At 41.5% G+C, this 23,470-nt stretch overlaps 1 protein-coding gene across 8 annotated transcripts in view; it reads right to left on the reverse strand.

The window, feature by feature from the left end:
• CDK14 (cyclin dependent kinase 14) overlaps positions 1-16,263 on the reverse strand; it is a 464,786-nt gene extending 448,523 nt beyond the window's left edge. For all 8 annotated transcript variants that reach the window (XM_067562226.1, XM_067562222.1, XM_067562224.1 and 5 more), the window contains exons 1-2: positions 15,282-16,263; positions 5,331-5,362 (exon numbers count right to left, since the gene is read on the reverse strand). In XM_067562226.1, coding sequence (XP_067418327.1) covers positions 5,331-5,362; positions 15,282-16,212 — 963 coding nt within the window. In that variant the 5' untranslated portion in view covers positions 16,213-16,263. The remainder of the gene's footprint in view (positions 1-5,330; positions 5,363-15,281) is intronic.
• Positions 16,264-23,470: the final 7,207 nt, after the last annotated feature.

A 23,470-nucleotide genomic window follows, 5' to 3' on the forward strand; every position in this document is an offset into this window, starting at 1 on the left:
TAGAAAAATAAAATACAAATCTGGCCCTTAGCAAGAGTAATTAACATCTCTAATCTCTATTCAGTTGTTTAGAACTCTGGACTCCTCAGCTGCTTTAGTTAATACAATTATGAAGGAAGCATGTAGATTATTCCCTGAACACAGTTGAAGTACCATAAAAACAGTTTTCATGTCATGATTCGGGCTAATATATTTTTAGATATTAAAACAAGTTTCTTAAAAGAATATAAAATTTAAGACTTTTGAATTTACGGTCATTATGTAGTATATCTAGTTAGTTTATTAAATAAGATTAAGACCCCACTAGTTCACACACTGTAAGTACCTGCGCAAAGCAAACGTGTCTGATATTAAGGGGTTCTAATCCAGGAGACAAAGGAACAACTGTATCCAATGACTGGGAGTTTAAGTTCAAAAGACTCAAACTGAAATAAGGTGCTACCGTGAGGGTAAGTAATTAACCATTGGAACTAGGGATGGTGATGAATCCACCACCACCGAGTATTTAAATCAAGACTGGATGCCTTTCTAAAACACATGCTGTAGTTCAGCCACATGCTATTGGGCTAGAGAGCGTTCACTTTTATGGTAGGGAAGAAAATTCCCACCACTGCAGAATTTGGGTGCAATTCTATAGCCAGTGCTACAGAGAAGGTCAAACTAGATCATCACAGTGATCCCTTCTGCCCAGATATCTATGACTAAAGTCACTGAATCCAAAAATGTATGTAAAAAGACTTCTTTGGTAGTAAATGGAACAACATTAAGGCTGACAGGCTAAAAATGACCATGACTACCTCTTTGCATGTAACACTTTCTCAGATGTGCTTATCTGCTTTGAGATGGCAAGATAAAATATGAAGCAATATATTGAAGTTTGTAAGCAAGAAGAATGGAGCAGACAAACAGCAGGATAATAATGAAGTTTCCACATCTGAACCTATGATCACAGAGAAAGCAATTCCCTCACTTTACTTTAGGTGGATTTCAAAAGGATGGCAACTGTATCTTCAACCACATTGCAACCCTCTTTCTGGGAGAGGCAGCGTATGGGCAAGAAGAAATAGCATTTTGGGAATCAAGAAGATGACATGAAAGTGAATGTCCAACTGCTAGCCTACCAACAAAACTAGAAACCAAGATAATCAAATACCCAAATGAAATTTTAGAAACTTAAGTGGCTAGCCCAAAGCCCACTGGGGCCAATGGGAGTCTTTAATGGACTTCAACAGGCTTTAGATCAGGTGTCTAAAAGAATGGATTTATAAATCCACAGCCACAGCAAAGCTGGTGCAGCTTGTGAATGGAGTGAGATTTGCATATCAAAAGGAACTGGCAGAAGACACTCAAACACAAAGTGTGTAGTTTATAGATGACAGTGGTAGTTACTGTCGGGGAAAAACAATCAGAGATATACAGGGCACAAAAAATATAAGTTATTACAGTGTTTTCATTGTGAAACATCATGAGGTCAATTCAGTACTTTCATGATCTGAATGTATTATGAACATGACTGAGCCATGACAACCATAGAGTCAAATTCAACTCAGTTACAAACACAAACAACACAGAAAAAGAGCGCATAAAAAGTCTATGGGACTACCTGCACATTTAAAATTCACAGGAGCTTAAGAGCTTTGATGGATTGGTACCAACATGAGCAAGATCTGCCCTATGCTGGTCAGAAAACTTGGAATTTAAAAAGTAAAAATTTGGTCTCCTCACAGCAACAGTAACAAGAAGAGTTCGGGTACAATACAAAACAAAAGCAACAAATCCTGCAGAATTCTTCCGTAACTTTATTTCGTTCCTACATTACAATATATTTGCCTAGAGACAGGCCTACCTGCACCAGAAACACTACTAAAAGGCTTCCAGAAAAACTGGAACATATCTTCTGTTTCTGAGATACGAAATGTAATCAATTTATCAAGCAAGACCCACAAAACGCATTCATAGGCTATGCTGCCCATGACTTTTCTTGGTCTTAATTCACTAGGGAAATTAATTTCATGTCCCACAGAAAGCAATTATGTTTGATATAATTTTAGCAGCTTTTTCTTCAAAGGAAAGAAATTTCCCACAGTGTACTATATATCTGAGCTACTGGATCCAACTGTAGAACAAGCAGAGAATCTGTTGAGTATCCTATATTTTCCCCTTCATTTTCGAAAGATAGAGAACAAGCTCTCAAGTGTATGTACAACATGTAGCCATTGACTTGGCTACGTATGTGTAACAAGCAGTTTTAAAAGTGAGCTGCAAAAGGAATGCTCCATTAGGATGTGTAAAGACAGATTCAAATGGATGATTTTAGCTTGAAATTTCAGGTCTCAGCTACCCTGCTTTTGCCCGAGGACACTATGGGGGCTGGAAAGGAATACTGATACCTCAGAAGACGAAAACCCAGATAAACCTTTCCCTACCAAGCTAAGGGCTGGGTTGGGGGGTGCTGTATATTTGTAGGTTCCAACTTTAAATCCTCTGGTGCTTATGGTATGATCCCTACTTCATCAGCTGGTTCTCTTTCATGCAGGGATAATCTATACTGTGGAAGAAAAACACAAAACACCCTTTAGTTCCATGCTGGGAACAGGAGAGGGAATGTTTCAATTGCTCGAGGAGAAGACGGTTCATGCTAACTACATTTCCTGTTTCAGTGCTCTGCCTCCCACATTCCACGACAGAGAAGCTACAGAGCATGAACTAGAGGGTGTTTGAATAACTGTGTCCTTCTCTCTTTCCCCCCCCATCCTTGTTTTTATGCTTCTTGCCACCAAAGTTTTCTATAAGCCTATAGCCCTTCAGGAGCGTCAGTACTATGCCCATTAGCCAAAAGATGGGTGATGTTCAGAGAATCACAAAGACCCATTTCAGAAATTGACTTGAGATTTTCTTGGGACAGCTTTTCAAGATTGTCAATTGCTCTGTTGCACTTCTTTGCATTTTTAGTTCCCAAAGGAAAACATGTCATTGTTACGGGGTGTATCACTGTTGCTAAAGATTGTTTTATACTCTTTATTGAAAGTCGTCAGAATCACGTTAGGCTGTGCCATGTCTTCTTTTTATTTGTAGTTTAGACTAGGTAATTAGTAGAAGCTGTTGTTATGAGTCTGCATGGGGTTACTTATACTTTTTGCTGTCCTTGTTTTATATTAATGACATACACACTTCTTTCTTCTGCAAAATGTCACCCCAAAATAAGGAGAGAACAGGTATTAACAATTATGTCACACCTGCCTCTTTGGTGGGTACTGAGGACTCAAGAAAGATTCTCATGTATTTTCCTCCCCATGAGCCTTCTCTTGCGGACAATGCAGCTATCCATAAGCTGAATCGGCCAGACTCCCTTAAAGACCTCTTTAAAAAACATATTCACGCACTGAATTCAACTGGACCATTTGGAGAAATAGTCCCATTTGTACAAATGGAAACCCAGACACACCAGAAACACTATTAATCTGTACATGAGGCATCCTCCACAGGTGGTAAGTGGAATTTGCTTTCCTTTAAGATTTGAAAGTGCTTCTTACTTAACAGGTGGATTTTGTTCCTTCCAAACTCAAAGTACTAATTGAATACAAGTTATTTATAAAGCATTTTCTTCTTCATTATGTGGATTACCTTGAAAAACAAGAACATCCTGTCAATTTTATTACAAACAATTCAGCCTCCTACAGAAACCAGAAGCAAAGCAGCAAAACATGCCAGATTTCTAGTACAATTGAAGGACTCGGGCTACATCTACACTACAAGCTAGGGAAGCGATTCCCAGCTCGCACAGACATTCTTGTGCTAGCTCTCATCTGAGCTAGCACACTAAAAACAGTACTGCAGCAGCACGGGCAGCAGCAGTATGTGCTAGCAGCCCCAGGTACATACCCATGGGGTTCAGGGAGGTTTGTGCGCAGGGCAGCTAACACATGTCTCTACTGTCCACGCTACTTTGGCTACATTACTATTTTTAGCTTTGCTGGCTCAGATGAGAGTTAGTGAGAGTAGGTCTACAGAAGCTGGGAATCATACCTCTAGCTTGCAGTGTAGATATAGCCTGAGTTTAACCACCATTCTTACCTGCAAACAGCTGCAACTTGCTCAAGGGTGATCCATGTTCTAACACTATCTAGACAGCTATTGTGGATGGACACACCTGCACCAGAACCAGGTTTTAAAAACTACCATATCTTAGCTGTCTCTCTGCTCTAGAGCTTGTTTTGTTCCTTTAGTGTTGTAACAAAGCCTGACCCTGCCTACATTGCCTCTGCTTCAGTGCCATTGAAGACACACTTATTCATAGGTACAAAGCCTGAGCAAACAGGGCCAGATTTGTTTTCTCCAATCTGATCTAGGAGGAGATGAAGTGGCAACCACTTACTGCTCCCTCACTCATTTATTTCAGGATCAGCCATTAAACAATACAGTCCCTTCAGTTCAAACCAAAAACAACCACTGCCTCTGCCTTAGCAAGATAGTTATTATCCGAGTCCTTACTTTCTGCATACAATACAGAAGAAAATGCAAATTGCCAGAAACTGTAAGATTATTTCATGGAAAGTTAGAGATGCTGCTATTAATTTCCATCTACATGCTTAGAAGGAAATGTAAAGCAATGACTGGGCATTTACTTAATTATTGATCACATTACTGGCAATTTCTCATACTGATAAGAGAGCGATCTTTCACTGTTTGATCCTGTGATCCAGAACAACATACTCTCTCTGAACCCCATCCCAACCACAATCAAGCACCACAAATCATCAAGTGTCTACACCCCTCTTGCAAATTAAGAGGTTTAAATCACATTGTATGTTTTGTGCAGTATACAATTTAACTTTGACTCTATTGTGTTGGTGCCTCCATTGGTACAAAACCTGATCTGCAGATAACTTCCTAAAGCAGGATTAATTTTAGCTTCAGTTCTCACCAAAGCATACTACTTTTTCAATCAATACCAAGGACCAAACAGGGCAATGTCTTGTATGATGTGTTCCCTCAAAAGATTTTCCCTCTTTATATCTTGTATATAAATACATATTTACTGTGTATTACAAAAACCAGTAAGGATTCAGTTTTGTAAAGCATTTTCTCTCTACATAACATAATGCAATACTTCGTATAAAAGGTGTTTTAGAAACAAGCATTCAGCTCAAAGCCTTCTGTAAATAAATTAATCTGATAGTCATTAGAGAAGTGAAAAGATATTCAGGTTATACGCATGTACACATACACACGCTAGCATGATAAAGCAAAAGTTACTTTTAACTTTAGTTAGAAATCTGTAGCAATTAAATATATCTGGACAAAGTAAGGTACAAAGATATTTAACCTACCTCATCGAGGCTGTTATCTTCTTTCTTCAAAGCTTTAAAATAAAACAAGAAAAAAATCATTATGTCAGATATTTCAATGAGGATAAAATAATTAACTTCAGGAATAAAAAGAAAAAAAATAGAGCAACCTTTTCCTGTGCTAACAGGAAAGAACAGACTGGCCTGAATAACAATTTTATAATCAAAATATGAAACTGTAAATGCAATGTAAAATTGCACAGCATGTATCTGAGAAATTTTTCATAAATATGTAAATCAAGCTATCCTCTCAAGTTAAGAAAAATAGGCATCTACAAATTTTTATTTTTATTTCTATTGCGCATGAAAACATCTCAAGGAAAATCTGAGTGAACTTCAAAAAGCCATTTGTAAAGCACACCTATCACATACACCATAACACATTCAGTTCATACAGAATTCAACATTTCCATTACAACGAACAGAGCATGCATTGTGACCAGTACTTGTTATACTCTTCTATGGTTTACATTAGAAGAGTAACAGCACAGATTATGTTAATGTTTATTGCATGCAAATATACTATCGGATAAAGTTAAAGTCAAGCTAAAAGAGAGATTTGGAGTGTGAAGCATCAAGGCAAGGCAAGGCAGAAAAAATGTTGCGAGCAGTTTTGCAGCTCTGACAATCAATTTGAAGTGTTTCATTGAGCCTTCTGGATACCTGTACTGAAATGTAAACAAAGTTAATTTCTTCAGTTCACTGCTGGAATTACATCAGCCTACAGAGTAAAGGATACATTTAATTTATGCATGTACTGTGGTCACATCTTCCAAAAACTGTGTTTTGTAATTAATTAAAAACCACTATATCCATGACTGTGCTCTTTGGTAACTACCCTGAACAGTTAAAATTATCAAGCCATTAGCACTGCTGACTGGAGTATTTTTATACTGGCTAACATTTTTATGTTTATACTAACATTTTATGTTTATTTATGTAACATTTATGTTTATACTAACATTTACAGTTAGCAGTTGAATGGAGAGAATTGTAGAGGTTATGCTGCCACTACACCTGGAATAATCTTCCTCTCCTCCTCCACTTAGTGCCCACTGTCCTCCTGAGAGACTTTCCTTCCTTTCTTCCTGTTACTAACCCCCAAATCGACTCATCTTGGGTTTTGTATACAGTGGAAGCTGCAGATTAGGGGTCAGACATTTTACTACTGCATTGTCAGACAATACGCCACCACTGCTCTGCCTGTGCTACCTTTTCTACCCAGTGGTCAATTATTGGCCTCATTTTTACCTAGTGCAGACAAGGCCCAGAGGTCTTGTCTTTTGTTTGCCTTTATATTGCAAGCTCATTGGGGCAGGCAACATGGTTCTTTACAGGTCGTAAGAAAGACATGGACATATTAATCTTATTAATAACTTATCTAGAAGTTACACTAAATAATAGTTTTGGGGTTTTGCCGAGTAATTTATGGAGTACACTGTACATTGAGTATCAATTTTTTTATTGTAATGAAATAAGAAATGAAGTAAGGACAAAAAACTTATACAGTGCAGTACTGCCAACCCCATATGTTCAAAAATCATGAGCCAGGCCCCGCAAAAGTCATGAAATTGGGGAGGTGGGGGGGAAGATACATTTTCTGCTCTTTTAATTTGCCTTTTGGTTTTTGAGCCTTTGGGGGCACTTGAGTCACACTGTTAAGATTCTCTCCACTGATTTTTTTTTTAAATGACTTTGGAGTCTCATGTAATCACAGGATCCCAGGTGCTGGGGATTCAACAAAAACACTAAATATTACAAATCTCAGCGTTGGCAAGCAACACTAATACTGTAGCATGTGTTACGTTGTTTTCTTGAGAAAAATCTCACATCTTTACCTTTAATTGTATTTTAACTTTTACTGAAATGGATATTTAAGAATTGTTAAACAGAAAAATCAAAATATGTGGATTTTCTTAATCAATAAAACTAAAACCCTTGATAATTCTCAGTTTGAGAGTGAAATTTTAATTAGCAAATAGCTATCTGATCAGATTACAAAATGGCCACTCCAAAGGGAAATCACTAAAATGCAAATTTCATACAAAAACCATATATATTACATACAAATCATATGTTATTTCCTCATCACAATGGTAATATTTCACAGTAAAATGGCTCTGAAAATAAAAATGTAAATAGTTTACCAATTTATTTCTCACTATTTAAGGTATGTGAGCTATGTGAATTCTAATCAGTTGAAGTGATAAGCTTTATATTAATGGGAATTTAATAATCAAGCAGATACATTAATTGCTCAGAACTACAACAGACATTTTGATTTTAGTGCACAGAAAACATGCAATGTTTTCTTTCATTCCTTCCAGCTAGAAACCTACACACCAGAATAGGCAGCATAAGAAAACAAATAAAATAGTATAGATAGAAAAGTCCTCTTAAAATACAGTTTTGGTGATAGACTAAATACATGGCGTTAGCAGATGTCTAAGTTATTTGTTTTAAAGAACTTGATCATATGTAGAACTCACAAATTTCTTCAAAATATGCCTTTAATCAGTGCTTAAAGTGGTCTGAAAAACGTGTGCATGGGGGGGGGGGGGGTCTGGGAATAGCCTAGGAATAGCAGCTTTGGTAAGAGTGCTTAGAATGTGCTCCGTATGCAAGCTGGCTCAATGTTTATTTTTTGCTGCATCTATGATTCCTTGCGATCCATCCCCCCAGTTTAAGAACTGCCTTTAATTAATAATTTAAGTCATCTGACATTTTGATACATTTTTAATCATCAATCCTCTTATATGATGTTAAAATACTAAATGGAGCAATGATTTGACTGGATTCTTTTAAACAACTGATTAACTTACTCTATAGTGTATTAATTTAAGTGGATTCCGCATTTTTCCTCATCTAGCCAAGGAACTATGGACTTTGATCAGAGAGGATCAGTTAGTTTGCCAAGCCACAGATAGAGTCTTGCATGGATACAGAATTTGTATCCACATCCGATCCACAAATATGGTCCACAGATATAAAGCAGACATCAGCAGATTTGGAGGGCTCTAGCCACAGACAGATTTCTATGGACAATTTTTTAACTATTTCTTTAAAGAAACTGAACACTATTTATCTACTTACATTTCTTAGAATATCATGAAGAATGTTATGATCTTTTGGTAAGTGTATTTGTAATAAATTTTTACAATCAAGATGTCATTTCTACTGGTAGAAGGGTTCTGATATTTCAGACTCACCAGGCAGCGAATTCACAACTTTTGCACTGAATAACCAACAGTAGTTGTGCTACTGGTTTAGGAATACTGAGCTCAGCACAAAACTAGTATGCATTTCTTTCAATACACCTCAGGTCTACACTGTCCATCAGTAGACTACAAATGCCAGTTCTTTGTAGAATGAAAGTTCAGGGAATGAATTTGGCTTTAGACATTTTTCAGAACAATGAAATAATTACTCAAGACCGGGTACACTAGAGATTATGGGCCAGATCACAGGTACATAGGGTGGGAAAGCCAGCATATCCAAATCTATGCCGTCCCCCGCAAGCCCCCAGAGGCAATGGCTGAATGCATTGTGTTGCAATGACCTCAACTCATGGAATGGCTCCCGAGACTGTTCTGACTTGTGCAGGGGCTGGAGCTGCCCTGGGCTGTGTCCTGAGGAGCATAAAGATGGTTTTAAGGGCCCACCTCAATCAGGTGCACCAAGCAGGGCTTTGGTGCACCCAACAATCAGGATCTCTCTCTCTCTACCGACACCACTAAAAAATGAAATCATTTGCATGAATACATTTACAGTTTTTCTTCTGGGAAACAACGGATCACTGTGTAACATATTTTGCACACTGCAAAGCACCACAAAGTCTTGGTGCTATACCAAGAACAATTACAATGGAAAACCCCCAGATATCTTTAAAACATTCCCTTCTCCACCCCACCGCCCCAAGATTTAAGGGGCTCTGCTAACATCATGCTAGTTATGCATACTAACATCAAAAATCAGTGAATAAAGACCTCAGATTTATATGCATAGTTACCAACCAAGGCTGTTTGAGATGATAAACTCTCTCTGATTAACTGTGAATTGGATGTTTGGTGACTAATATTTGGAGAGTAGTTAGCCCTATACCATTAATATCTATTAAAGAAAAAAGCTTTCAATATTATACTGCTTTTCTAAGAATAACTATACATTGCTTTCACTGCTTTAGTGGCTTATGATATGTGTCATTAACCACTGGGTTCAAACACAGTTTAAACAATTTATCATTTTCACATAGTTACATTCACTGTGATACTGTACTTTTATCCCTGTTATCCAAAAATACCATCCAGAACCCATAAAGAAGCTACAGTGAAAAACAAGAAAGGTGAAAAGAACCATCTTCCCTACCAAAAGTGCTCTTCATAAGAGACATGCCATACCAGGAATTCGGCTTGGGGAGCTGAAGGGTTCCAGAATGAAAAAGAACCCAGATTAGACCAACATTAATACGGGATTAACAGTTTGATCTCCCCAGGAAATATCATATTTCCAGAAAAAGGTGCAAGGCCACAAACGACAAGAGCCATGAAACTAACTGTTAGGGCTCCTTCTAGAGCTGTTTTGTTGCCTCTCCTTAGCTTCAAAGTATGAGTTAAGAACAACCCCAGTCTTAACTTTAACCAACACACCAGGAAATTCAATGTTTATTTAAACATAGAGGGTTTTTTTGCATATGGCCATGGGTCATATGGGAGCGATGACGTCCAAACTCCATGCGGGCATATTAGAATGTTTTTGCTATAAGTGGCAAGAAGGTCAAAACATCAGACCAGCTCCGTGTGGAACGATTTCACTAGCAATGATTGGATTTTAACAAAATGACCAAAATGCACTTCTATCCCATGGGGGACGCTGCACGACTGTAAACATAATATAACACAATTTTTGCATCAAAAACCAAGCCAAAGAGCCCAAGGGAACCAAAGGGTCCTTTTACTTATTACTGAAAGAGAAATGGGGAAATAAACTTGCATTACTTCTTATACTCAAGCTAATGGAAAAGCAGAGGGTGCAAACTCCAAAACAGATTCCAGCATCTCATGTGTGGCAGCTCAAGTCACCAATATATGAAAAAAAGTCCTGGGTTTTAAAGTAAGCTCAAGCAATTGCCCCACATGCTGATGTCAACCCACAGAATCAATGCATGATGGCACACATCCAAGTAATACCCATTGCTGTCACTAAAGCATTTTATTAGTAGACTTGGGTCTTTGTATATTTAATTTACTTGGACGAAGATTTTCAAAAATAGCGTTCAATATTTAAGCTCCTCAGGAAGGCCTGATCCAAAGCCCAATACATTTCTTCTGAATTCAATGAGCTCCGGATCAGGTTTTATGGGTTTGTCCACACTGCACTATAAACTTGGGTTTACAAGTGCTGGACTTGGACCCCACAGCTGTGCTAAGACACCCATACAGCAGCACACATATTGACTCGCGTCTGCAGCCTGAGCTGCATCACACTGTAAAATGATAGGACTTGGAACCAAGTCACGGTACATCCACCTGATGTTCAAAATACTTCAGCAGTAATAAAACTTTTGGAAGATAGCCCAATTAGGCCTGATCCTGCAAAAGACTTAGGGTATGTCTACACTGACGGCGGCAAAGTCGCCACAGTCAGATCGACCTATCTAGATCGATTGAGTGGTCAATGAAGACCCACTCAGTCGATCCAGAAGTCGACACTGGTAAACCACCCCCCTCAACCCCTCAAGTAGCAGAGTGCAGTGAAGATGCTGCGCAGAAGGGAAGCACAGCAATCGACGGGAGTTACGCAAGCTACTTTGCATAGCTTATGTAACTTTTGTCGACTGCTGCCGAATCGCCAGGTAAGTGTAGACCAGGTCTTAGAGTCAATAGGACTTCTCCCAGGACATTAAATGAAGCCTGTGCTTAAGTCAGAAAGGGCTTTATTTAAGAGACTAATTTTAAATGCCCATTAAAAAGAATAAAAATCAAAATCTTGGTCTTGGCTTCTTAAAAAGCAAAACTTCCTTGGTTATATATTTGTAACTATTATCTACCTAATCAATCAGGTCCATCAAATACATAATTACGCTTTTTTACTTTAAAAAAGCATATTACTAGCTCTGGACATGTGCAATTATACACATGCACTGTTTTCATATGGGGACACAAGAATCTATAACCAGAATGTAAATATTTGCTTCAGACTTGGAACTTAGCATTCATCCTGGCAACATTTTCTCCTTTATAAATATGAACGTTACAGGAAGACAAGAGAAAGGTGTCTGGATTCAGATATTTTCTTTCACTTAAAGATCTGCAGTTCTTAAAAATTAAGATATAATGAAGAGCATAATGGCTCTGACCCTACCCCATCTCTGCAGTTGGGGTAAGAGGCAAAACAAAAGGAAGTGGGTGTGGCTGCATCCAGTGATCCGAAGCTGCCATATCAACCACTAAGGTCCATTGGCAACAGCATAATTTAGAGCAGCCAGAGGTTGGCTCTAATACCAAGGGACCCCACATATTCTCAGCAGCTCCAAATTACAGGAAAACAAAGACACCTTTTCCTGCCTCCCAAGCTGCACTGCTCCCTTATCGGCTGCTGTCAATGACTACTGTTATGCTATTTGCATGAACTAAAAATGAGATACTAGTTGATTCAAACACTACACCAAAAAATAACCACAGAAATGTAGGGCTGGAAGGGACCTTGACAGGTCATCTAGTCCACTTACCCGCACTGAGGCAAGACTAAGTATTATCTAGATCATCCCTGACAGGTGTTTGTCTAACCTGTTCTTAAAACCTCCAATTATGGAGATTCCACAACTCCCTGGGGTAATTTGTTTCAGTGCTTAACTGCCCTGACAATGAGGAAGTTTTTCCTAATGTCTAACCTGAATTTCCCTTGCAATTTCCCTTAAGCTCATTGCTTCTTGTCCTCCACTCGCTGGTTAAGGACAACTATTTATCACCCTCCTCCTTGTAACAACCTTTTATGTACTCAAAGACTGTTCTCATGTCCCCCCTCACTCTTCCCTTCTTCAGAAGAAACAAACCCAATTTTTTTCCAAGCTTTTGCGTAGGTCATGTTTTCTAGACTTTATCATTTTTGTTGCCCTCCTCTGAACTTTCTCCCATTTGCCCACATCTCTCCTGAAGTGTGGTGCCCAGAACTGGACACTGTACTCCAGCTGAGGCCTTATCGGTGCCAAGTAGGATGGAAGAATTAGTTCTCATGTCTTGCTTACAACTCTTCTGCTAACACATCACAGAATGATGTTCACTTGTTTAGCAACAGTATTACCTTGTTGACTCATATTTAGTTTATGATCCACTTTAACCCAGAGATCTTTTCTGAGTCCTTGCTAGGCAGTCTTTTCCCATTTTGTATTGTGTAATTGACTATTCCTTCCTAAGTTGCATTTGTCTTTATTGAATTTCATCCTATTTATTTCAGACCATTTCTCCAGTTTGTCAAGATGATTTTGAATTCCAATTCTGTCCTCCAAAGTGTTTGCAACCCCTGCCAGGTTGGTATCTGCCAATTTTATAAGTGTACTCTCTATATCATTATACAAAGCATTTATGAAGATATTGAATTGAACTGGACCCAGGAGAAATCCCTATAAGACCCCACTTGATAAGTCCTTCCAGCTTGACTGTGAACCATTGATAATTACTCTCTGAGTACAGTTTTCCAACCAGTTGTGCATGCATCTTGCAGTAGGTTCACCTAGGCTATATTTCCCTAGTTTGTTTATGAGACGATCATGTGAGACAGTATCAAAAGCCTTACTGAAGTCAAGATATCTCACATCTACTGTACTACTTTCTCCTATCCACAAGGCTTGTTACCCTGTCAAAGAGTTAGGTATTAGGTTGGTTTGACATGATTTGTTCTTGACAAATCCATGTTGATTGTTAGTTATCACCTTATTATCTTCTAGGTGTTTACAAATTGATTATTTACTCCACTATCTTTTTGGGTACCAAAATTAAACTGAAAGGGCTATAATTCCCTTGGGCTGTTCTTATTCACCTCTTCCCAGTCCTCTGAGATCTCCCTATCCTCCATGAGCTCTCAAAGATAATTGCTAATGGCTCAGAGATCTCTTCAGCCAGTTCCTTACTAATTCTAGAATATATTTTATCAGGCCCTACTTACTTAAAGCCATCCAACTTGCTTAAATAATTCTTAATTTGTTTTTTCCCTATTGCAGCCTCAGATCCTACTCCATTTACACCAACATTCACTATGACAGTCATCCCTCACTGCTAATCTTTTTGTTGAAAGCTGAAACAAAAAAAGGCATTCAATCCTTGGCCATTACTGCATTTTCTGTTATTGTCTCTCTCTCCTCATCGAGTAATGGGCCTACCATATCCTTCATCTACCTCTTGCTTCTAATAATGTATTCATAAAATGTTTTCTTGTCCTTTATGACCTGAGCTAGTTTAATCTTGTTTTGTGCCTTGGCCTTTCTAATTTTGTCCCAACACACGTGTGTTGTTTTTATGCATTCTGCCAAAGATATAAAATATCAATCTGAATCAAAAATATCAATGTAAGTGTGGAGAACAATGGCAAAGAATTCCAAGAAGATCAGTAAATAACAATTTTTAAGGCAAAACAACACGATGCCAAAAAAGAAAGCTGGTTAGTAATACCAGGAGATAATAAGGTCAGCAAGTACAAAGTATAAGATGCTATCTCAACACATTTTACATCAGCAAGAGATGACAGATAGACTTCTTTTGTCTAGCCTCCTAACCATTACTGCTCAGTTATCATCTGCTTTACCACTTTATGCCTCAGCCTTAAGGGGATGTTGTCTGCTGTTGTATTTTTAATTTAACATCTTTACCTGGCATACAAACAATATTATTAAAAATAAGAAGTAATTTACTTTTCCACTAGATGTGCTGCTTTTTGTCTAGACCTCAGTATGGCATTGAAAGCAGACTAGTCAATTTCAATTTTATTTATTTTCAGCCAATTCAATTGCAGGGTCATGTTGTAGTTGAGTATCTGAGTTTGAGATGCTACTGAGAAATCTTTGTTGGTTATCTATAGCTTTGGATTTTGTTTTTTTAATACAGGAACACTGCTATAGTTCTTCAGTTTTCGAAAGCACAGTGCATATCCATGGTACCAGATAAGTAGGTTAGCTAGGCAGAAAGCGTCTTTACTTATAGAGCACAAACTGTCAGACAAACTGCATCCTAAATTACCTTGCAGAGCTAAATAATATATTTAGAGTTAACAAAGTGAAAGCAGAAGGACAGAGAAATTAAGAGATACAGGCCTGAGAGAAAAGAGGGCAAGAGATGGATGAGGCAAGGAAGTACAAGAAAGCTAACACTCATAACTAAATCTGATCCTCTAGGTGTCAGAAAGTAGTTCCACCAGTTCCATACCACTTCCTTTTGTCATGTGTGCTACAAGACATCCTCGGTACACTGTAGGGAAACAGACAAGTATCACAGGGATGCCAGTGGCCTGGATTGACCCTGCCAGCCCTGCTCACTTATCAGCCAGACATCTCTCCTTGTTGTCTGCAGTGGCGCTGGAGCCCTGGTGGTCCCGGGATGTCAGAAAAAGGTGGGTGACTGGCCCGAAGAGAAGCGCTGGGTGTAAACGCCAAAGCGGGTCTCTTTAGACCAGCTATTACCTCCTCCCCCGCCTTGCCCCTCTGCAGCCCTCTGGGTGGGTTCAGTCCAGGCGGGAGCGGGGTTCACAGCTGCGACGCTCTAGGGGGGAAAGGCCAAGTCCCGTATCCCGCCCCAGCTGAGGCTAAACTCCCCGGGCTGCGACTGACGCCCCGGCACCCCAGGGGAGGGGTGCCCCGTGCCCGGGGGTGCCGGGATGCCCCCAGCCGCGCCGGTGGGGGGAAGGGGACACGGGGAGGCGGCGGCGGCGGCTCTTGACCCGACTCACCCAGGCGGCTGAAACTCTCCGACAAAGTTCTCCGCAACTTTTTCATCCTGCCGCTCTTCTCGGCCGCCTGCGCGTCCAGCATGGCCCGGCCCGGCCCGGCCCGACCCGGCTCGGCGACAGCGCGCCCGGGCGGAGCGGAGCCCAATCGTCTGGCGCCCCCCGGGTCCCCCCAGCCGCCGCCGCCGCTCACACCGCCGGGGAGGGAGCGCGGCGCGCCGCCCAGGGCAGGCTCATCGCCTCCCGCGGGGGCTGTGGGAGGAGCAGCCCTGGAGGGGCGCAGCCCTGGCGGCCGGGCTCGGGGCGGCGGGGGAGCCCTGCCCGGGTCCCGCCAGCGGCTCGGACGCGCTCCGGTTAGCGGAGCAGCAGCCGCCGCGACCCCGCCAGCTCCAAGCCAGGCAGGCGGCAACTCTCCAGCCTCGCGCTCTCCGGGCTCCCGTCCTCTTCCCCTGCCTGCCCAACCCACCCACGGCTCCCGCACAGCCCAGCCCGCCCCCGCCCCCGCTAGCCTCGCTGATTGGCCGAGGGAGGCGGGCCGGGGAGCGAGGGGGCGGGGGCGGGTGGCCGGCAAAAGGGCGGGGCGGGGCGAGAGAAGGGGGCTGCACGTGGGGGGCTGGAGGTCAGGGGAGTGGGTGCAGGGTGCCCAGGGATGGGCTGGGGGAGAAGGGTGTATTGGAGGGGGCGCGGCTAAGGAGGGTGGTTGCTTCCTCGAGCCGGTGCTGGGGAGCGGGGCTAGTAGATTTAAGACGGGGACGGGGCTGGGGCTTATCTTTCTCCCCCCTCCGCACCCCCGCAAGGCTGCGGGCAGAGGATGAAGGGGGCTCTGGACTGCCGGCTGTTTGTGTTGATCTTCCTTCCAGTGACGTTTAACAGAGCAGGACGTAAGGGAGAGCCACTTTTCACCGCAGCCCAGGCCGTCAAAGATTAAAAGCATCACTTATTGTCCATTCAACCCAGTTGTGGATCTCCAGCTGCGAATTATTGCTGTGGGGTGCCCCTCCCTGTGGCATCCGGATGAATCTGGTAGGGATTGAACTGACAACAAATAGTGATTACTCATTAGGACTACCATACACCCGCCACCCTCCTGCTCTGTGATCTAGAGCACATACACAAAGAGGAATTAAGCCAGGAGAGAGTGAATGCCCAGTAGTCAAGCGTTCAAACAGCGGTGGTTTGCAATGATTACAGAAGTGAGAAGGCTGAAATTTAGGAGGAGTAAATTCTAGAGGGAAGCGCTCACCATCCAGTACGCCTGTCTCCAGCTCCTACCAGCTGCATCCTTAGGACAGTTCGCTTCGCTCCAACTTTTTTAACCGGGACAACCTTTGAAAATATTTCAGGCCGTGATGCCCTCCTCCCCCATGCCAGGCTACCCTTACTTCTGCGCTGCTGCTGGGGCTGGCACTGCCTTCAGAGCACCCAGCCAGCAGCCGCTGCTCTCCGGCCACCCAGCTCTGAAGGGCTCTGGCTGTCAGCCATGGCATGGGCAGGAGCTGACAGCTCAGGACCCCCTTCAAAATAACCTCTTAACCCCTTGAGGGGTCCCAACCCCCCCAGTTTGAGAACCCGTGGCTGAGCAGCCTGGAGATATGTAATTGGCGTAGAAGTCAAAAATGGAGAAGAGAGTCTTTCAGACCTTGTCTAGACTAGGTTTAAAGGGATAATGTTAGCTAACACCCATTAACTAACATTTTAAAAGGCTAGTATATACATTCGGACTCTTCAAGTCCAAATGTAGAGTCCCCCCAAAGTTTTAAAACACAGCTTCAGCTGTGTTAGTCTGAATCTTAATGAGTGTTGAGAGCTTCTTGATCATGTTAAGTTAATGCATTTGAGCTGACATGATTGAAAAATGATCTCTTTTGGCCAATAAAGATAGGGCCTTGGAGTATGTCTAAGCTAGAATAAAAGGTGAGCATTAAAAACACACACACACACAACATGGTAACTAACAAACACTTTGTAAACCCTAGTGGAGACAGGGCAAGTTGTATTTTAATACACATTGCCTACTCGAGGTGAACCATAGGCTCATCCCCTGGGTTATAACAGGGCTAACTAGCATAATTTTACAGGTATTAAATTGTGTCCGCTGCCAGTGTTAAGGAATGTTTCAAGTCATGTTAGCTAACTCAATTTAAAAAACGTTTGTCTAGACAGGCACCTGGGCCTAGATCATCTGCAACCGTAAAGTCTTTGGGGGTAGAAACTGTCTTTTGCAACATGCACATACACTAGAAGTATCAAATATATGGCCTATGAGTCAGAGCTGACCTCCATGATGTATTTGTATGGCTCTTATGGCATATTCAGTATGTGGGGAATATTAGCTTTCATTCTGAAAAGTACATTTCTCTAGCTCTCATGATTGTGAAGAAAACCTTCCAAATGTGAACCAAGAATAAACAACTTATGCAGTGTTGCCTTTCTAAGGGCTTGTCTACACAGGGAAATTTACCAGCCTTACTATATCAGTAATTATAACAGTGGCTTTTTTTTCCAGTTTAGTTTATGGAAACAACATAAACTAAATAAAAAAATAGCCAGTTATTCCAAAACAGACTCTTCACATGAGGAATTATACAGCATAACTACAGCACTCTAATTATACTAGCAATGCTGATCAATTTCTCTCTGTAGACAAGCCTGAGTCTGCAGACAGCCAGAAACAATGGCTTTCAGAGGTGTGAACTATGTTGTCCCCTATTAATTTCATGGGACTGCTAACTAAAATAGCACTTTAATGAATGCCATTTAATTGCTGGTCATATTAGTAGCTGGAATAGGGGTGGGGAAAGGGAAATGTTGCAGAGATGCAAATACAAAGCGAAGAAAGGAGGAGATACAAAGACAAGGAAAAGGGACAGAAACAAAGAGATGACGGTGGGGTAGGAGGAGGGGGGAAAAGGAACAAATAGGAGTGGCCCAAAGGAGGCCATACTTCCCACTGAATGATACTGAATATGACAGTACAGTACTTAATAAATAATAGTAACTAGAAGTTTAGTTACTAGATAAAGGTTAGATTCTACGCTTGATCTTTGTTCAAACTTCCCATTGATGTCAGTGGGCATTCTTGTTCTGGCTGGAGGGGGGTACATAAATGTATACTTTATCCATGGACCATACATACAAGTAGAATTTGACCCTCTGCACATAATGAGTTTGACAGCTCTGGTGCACACAACCACTATCAGGATTTGGGCTCTGATCCCTGACTGAGGCCTTTAAGGTGCTAATGTAAGGCAATTTATGGTTTTGTGTACTGCAACTTCATTAGTGTCACCCAGAGGTGGTCGAGTACCAGCACAGAGGAAAGAGTGCAGGCAGGGTATAAACTTGCTGATTAGCCCTGTGCAATTCCATTCTACACTAGCTATAGCTTTTGAGTGGCTCTGTACAATTAAACCCAGGTTTTTGCAGTAGTGTCTAAGTCGTGGGTGACAAAGCCAAGTTATAGTCTATCTGGAAATCATTCTAGTTTTCATCTTGGCCATATTTTTATTTGAGCTGACTTTTAGAAAATAAACTATGAGGTATTAGCCTCTCCTTTTGTTACCTGAAAAGTGACTGCAGAAAGACTTAAAAGTGTGTCCATTTATAACTCCACATTTCCAGTGTCTCTTGCTCTGGCTACTAATAAGCTACCTTGCGCTCAGTTGTCCAAATGTTTGTCAGGCCCTTGGGGGAAGGAGAGAGAGAGGCTGTGTTATTTTTGGAGGCATAATGATCAGAAATGTTAATCATCCTGAGTCAGCTGGCTGGACACAAAGCCCATGAGGGTGTGACTCTAATGCTTTGTTTACCTGAAACTTGAGGAATCAGATCACGTGTCATCTATTGTCTTGTGCTTAAAGACTTAGTTTGGGACAAAAACAATTGACGCAAGAGAGTAGTTACTCTTAGGAAGCACTGAACTGTGTTAGAGAAAGGATGGAAAAGAAGAGAAGGAAAGGAAAGGCTAGCGGGACGTTAGTTGTTTCCTTTGATGCTTGTAGTTCTGTTTATCTTGCATCGACTGCTCCGGGCTTTATATCCTGCAGTCCCCTTTCAGGTAAACCCCCATTGTTTTAAATCAATGTGAGTTTTGCCGGAATGCAAGGGACGGTAGCACGGTGCCAGTGAAAGAAGACACAGGGCTGTGCTCGTATGATCTTACAACCTGAACTCACCGGGAGCATTGCACACTGACCCACTCCAACCAGCTAGAAGCTGTGCAGGAATCGGTAAAACACGCACGGCAATTTTTGCTCTTCCTCACTTCCTTGGTGGTTTTTGCTGGAAAGAGAAGTGTAAATGTTTAGTGCCTTTGTCCGTGTGTCTCCCCACTCCCTCCCCTCCCAGCCCCCTAGCGGCTTGCAAAGACACCAGGGTTGAAGCAAACTCATTGAGTCTGAAACCTGCAAGCACCTTCTTGACTTTCCTGATGTCAATACTTCGCCCCCCCCCCCCCCCCCCTTTCTGTCGCTCAGCTCAGGAAACCCATAAAGCGGAAATGTGAAATTAACAAACCGCAGGGATGCAGCTATTACAGTGGTGATAGTTTATTTTCTTGCAGCGCCAGGGACCTCGGTCTCGGCTTTGCATATTTAAACACTGCAATTTACAGCACCGAAGTGGTTACCAATGTGCACTAACTGCTAGAGAGCATCAGCATTGTTACACTTTCAGTAAATCCCACCATTTGTCTTTGCACCCTTTATCCAAAAGCATCTACACAGTTTTAACTTGGGGACAAAATGAACTCTGTACATTGAGAATTTTTGCCCGGTAATGTGTTTAAAGCATAACGTCCAGTGTCAACCTCCTAAAGACAGAATATGAGAGGGAAAAGCAGTCAGAAAAATAAATCGTTTACTGTTAATCCCAAACATGTCCTTGGCCAGCTTTGAGGGAAGAATTCACTTGAGACAACTCCTGACCCTCTGCCCCTGCAGGTGTGAGAATCTGAATCGTTCTGAAAACTGAAGGGTTTATCAAGCATGGTGAGAAATCAGTCCTTTGGCCAAAACATCCCAGGATTTGTATAGGAAATGCCAGCCTGCATGTGGCACATGTGTTGCACACTGAAGTAATAAGTCAGTTGTGTTATTTATATGGGGAAATGAGTGGGGTCTTCAGTTTGTTTATTTTAGCATGGACTACTGGGGAAGAGAGGGATTGTGGGATTGATATAAACCATCTCCAGTCCAGTAACAGGCCTGGCGGTGTCAGTATCCCACATCTCACTTCTGCAGGACAGTGCAGTCCCTATTCATTACTTGTAGGGAAAGAGGGAAATGATGAACACCCAATCTCCAGTTTGGGTGCGGAGAATGACTGATGAGGTAGTGGGAAGAAGGGGACTTTCCAGACATCCAAGTACTTTGGGACATAGTTTTATGTGCTCTGAAGTCTCCTAATGCTAGGGAAAGAGGAAGGAAATGGTCTCCCCTTCCCCCTGGGAGAGTCACTGGGGTTTTGCTTAGGGATCTCTGAAAGGAGGTGTACTTGGGTTATTTGAATTTGCACCGGCGCAAGCAGCTGAATTTCAAAACTTGAACTGTGCATAAAGAAGCAAAAAGCATGTCCCTCAAAGAACCAGTCAATACAATGCCTTTGAGGGCTGTGTTCAGAGATCATTGTGCTGTGGAGGCAGGCCCATTCAGACCTGGCTGTTTATTCAAAGTTAGCAGGAGGGGGGAGTAAGAAATAACGCTTCAGAAGGACAGGCTTGTCACGTGTAGCATTGGATATGGGAGGCATAGCCTCATTGGGCCTCCTCCTGACAGTCCAGAGTAATGTCATAAATCTCCCTTCTCCCCTGCTTAGGAAATTCCCCTTTATGCCAGTCTGCTCACCTTGGAAAGATTGGAGCTGGTACTCGGCCATGCTATCAGTCTTGACTGACCCTCCCATGATTAGGATCAATATAAAAACAGGCTGCTAGCCCCTATTAAGAGTCTTACTTTCCCTGTGCCTCTACTAGGATTTAATCCAAGATGACTGCTCAGTTTGAGAAGAGAAAGCCAGGCTCTGACATCACAAACTGAGCCATCTCCTTGGGGATACGACCTTTAAGCTCTACTAGCAAAATGCATTAGAGACAAAAATTAAACTTTGGCAGTAGTGGAAGGAGAGTGCATCTGGTCCTGGAAAAATGCTCTTAAAGAAGAGGAGAGATATCACTACTTATCAGCCCAGGAGAATGAATCTTATTTACGCATTTTGTGCATCCCTGCTGATAATTGGAGCACAAACAAGGAAGCTAGCTAGAAATTTAATGTCAGAACCTCTCAAGCCTGAATACAGCTTCATTTAGATCCTGTGCTGTGAAGTAGTAGGTGATGTGTTATGTTCCCACATGGATGAGACAAGGTCGAGAAGAGAGTTTGGCTTTCCTGGCTGGCAGAAACCAGCCTTTAGCAGTGACCTCTCAATCTGAGCAATCTGTGAACTTTTGTCTCTCTGCAGTACCCTCTAGTGGTCAGTCCTTTTACAAACTAAAGTATATAGTTTAGTCCCTTATATCTTATTTTGTGCTTACTATATACTTGGGCATTGGAACTTAAATGGCCTCAGAGACAGTCTTATTATCTCTGACTATTATAATTTGTATTCCCTTTTAGACTGTTTTCCTGGAATATGCAACTGTCCCTTTCATATCCAGGCACATGTAGCTTCCATGGTTTTGGCTGAGACAAATGCAGAGAGAGCCCAGTCTGGGGAAACAGGGTGATAAGAAACAGAATTGTAACCAGTAAAGAAAAATCAATGACTATGTCATAAATCTACCCACTTCAAACTTCTGAGGTAACAGAAACACTTTACCTATAACCCCAAAGTTTTAATATCACGTTACAGTAAAAGTTATGTAATCTCAATGGCTCTGCTGAGCATATATAAGTGCATTAGGTTTGCAAGAATTTGTGATCTGAGATATTTTCCAGTTTAAGATTACTTGTCTACCTAGCAACATCACATTACAGCTGAATGTTGTTCCTGTGAAATAAGTGGAAACATTTTTAACCAGCTAATTTTCTTGTGCTGTCCTGGTAAAGGGCTAGTAAAAGAGAAAATGGTATTTCTTGTGAAACGACCTCAACCATTGTGATATCAGATCCCTCTATTCTAACATCATAGAAATGCTCAATAAATACTCTTGTAATGAAGATGATAAATAAATAGGAAGCTGACAGGAGATGATCCATTTAAATACATTCAGAAAGCATGTGTGAATCATATAATCTCATCATAAACATGAAATGAAGGGTGCTTACTGTATGGTCGTTATTATTCATCTACAGTTGACTGGTTGGCCATCAGATCTGTAGTTCCATTTGTTTATTCTAAGTAGTTATGCACATGCATGTGTTCATACACACACACGCACACAAAGCCCATCTGATTCTGGATGTGTAAATACAATAATTTTTAAAATGACAGCTATTTGGCTGATGTCTCAAGAAAACAAGAGTGGTTTAGAGAATAACCCCTCCTATATTTTAAGGCCTTTAGACTTGGTTTGTTCATTTAATAAAGCGTATTAAATCACAGACACCATAAGTATTCTTCAAAGGATGTTAGAGGACCAGCACATAAAGCTGACTCGTGTGAGTTGCTTCCCTCTGGGGGTGCTCAGAAGCTTGCAGGACTGGGCCCAAAGAGTGAAGCACACCTGGCAGGATCTAAGTGCAACTCCAGAGGTGCATAGGTCTTGTGCTAGCCTCCAACACAGGGGTGAATTTCACACACAAGGTGGGTAATACACAATGTGTAGGTGCTACCGTCATAAGAACCACAGCTTATAGGGCAGAGTGGACAGCTGCACTACTCGCCTTTCATACCTGAAGGTCTGGACTTAGTTCTTTAGGACAGACATTAAAATACCTTTTGTGCTCTACTCAAGTTACTGCAGTTTACATTCATCTCCATCACAAACTCCATACTTAAACTACTTTGAAATCATTCAGCCCACATGCTGATCTCTGCTCTGGGGAAGTCTTGGATAATAGATCTTAAGGTTTTTTTTATAGCTCCTATCCTTTTAAAGCAGCACAAAATCACAAATAAGGCATTGAAGATCTAATGAGGCTCTATTGGCTGTAATGTGTCTGGCACAAACCAGAGCTGAAAGCCCTCTAACAGGATTTACTAAGATTATTTATTGTTTGCATTGTGGTAGCACCTAAAAGCGCCACTTAGTGATC

Source organism: Emydura macquarii, unplaced genomic scaffold (genome assembly GCF_026122565.2).
Source record: "Emydura macquarii macquarii isolate MOO-44397 ecotype Brisbane River unplaced genomic scaffold, CSIRO-AGI_Emac_v2 contig_2422, whole genome shotgun sequence".
NCBI classification, from domain to species: domain Eukaryota; kingdom Metazoa; phylum Chordata; order Testudines; family Chelidae; genus Emydura; species Emydura macquarii.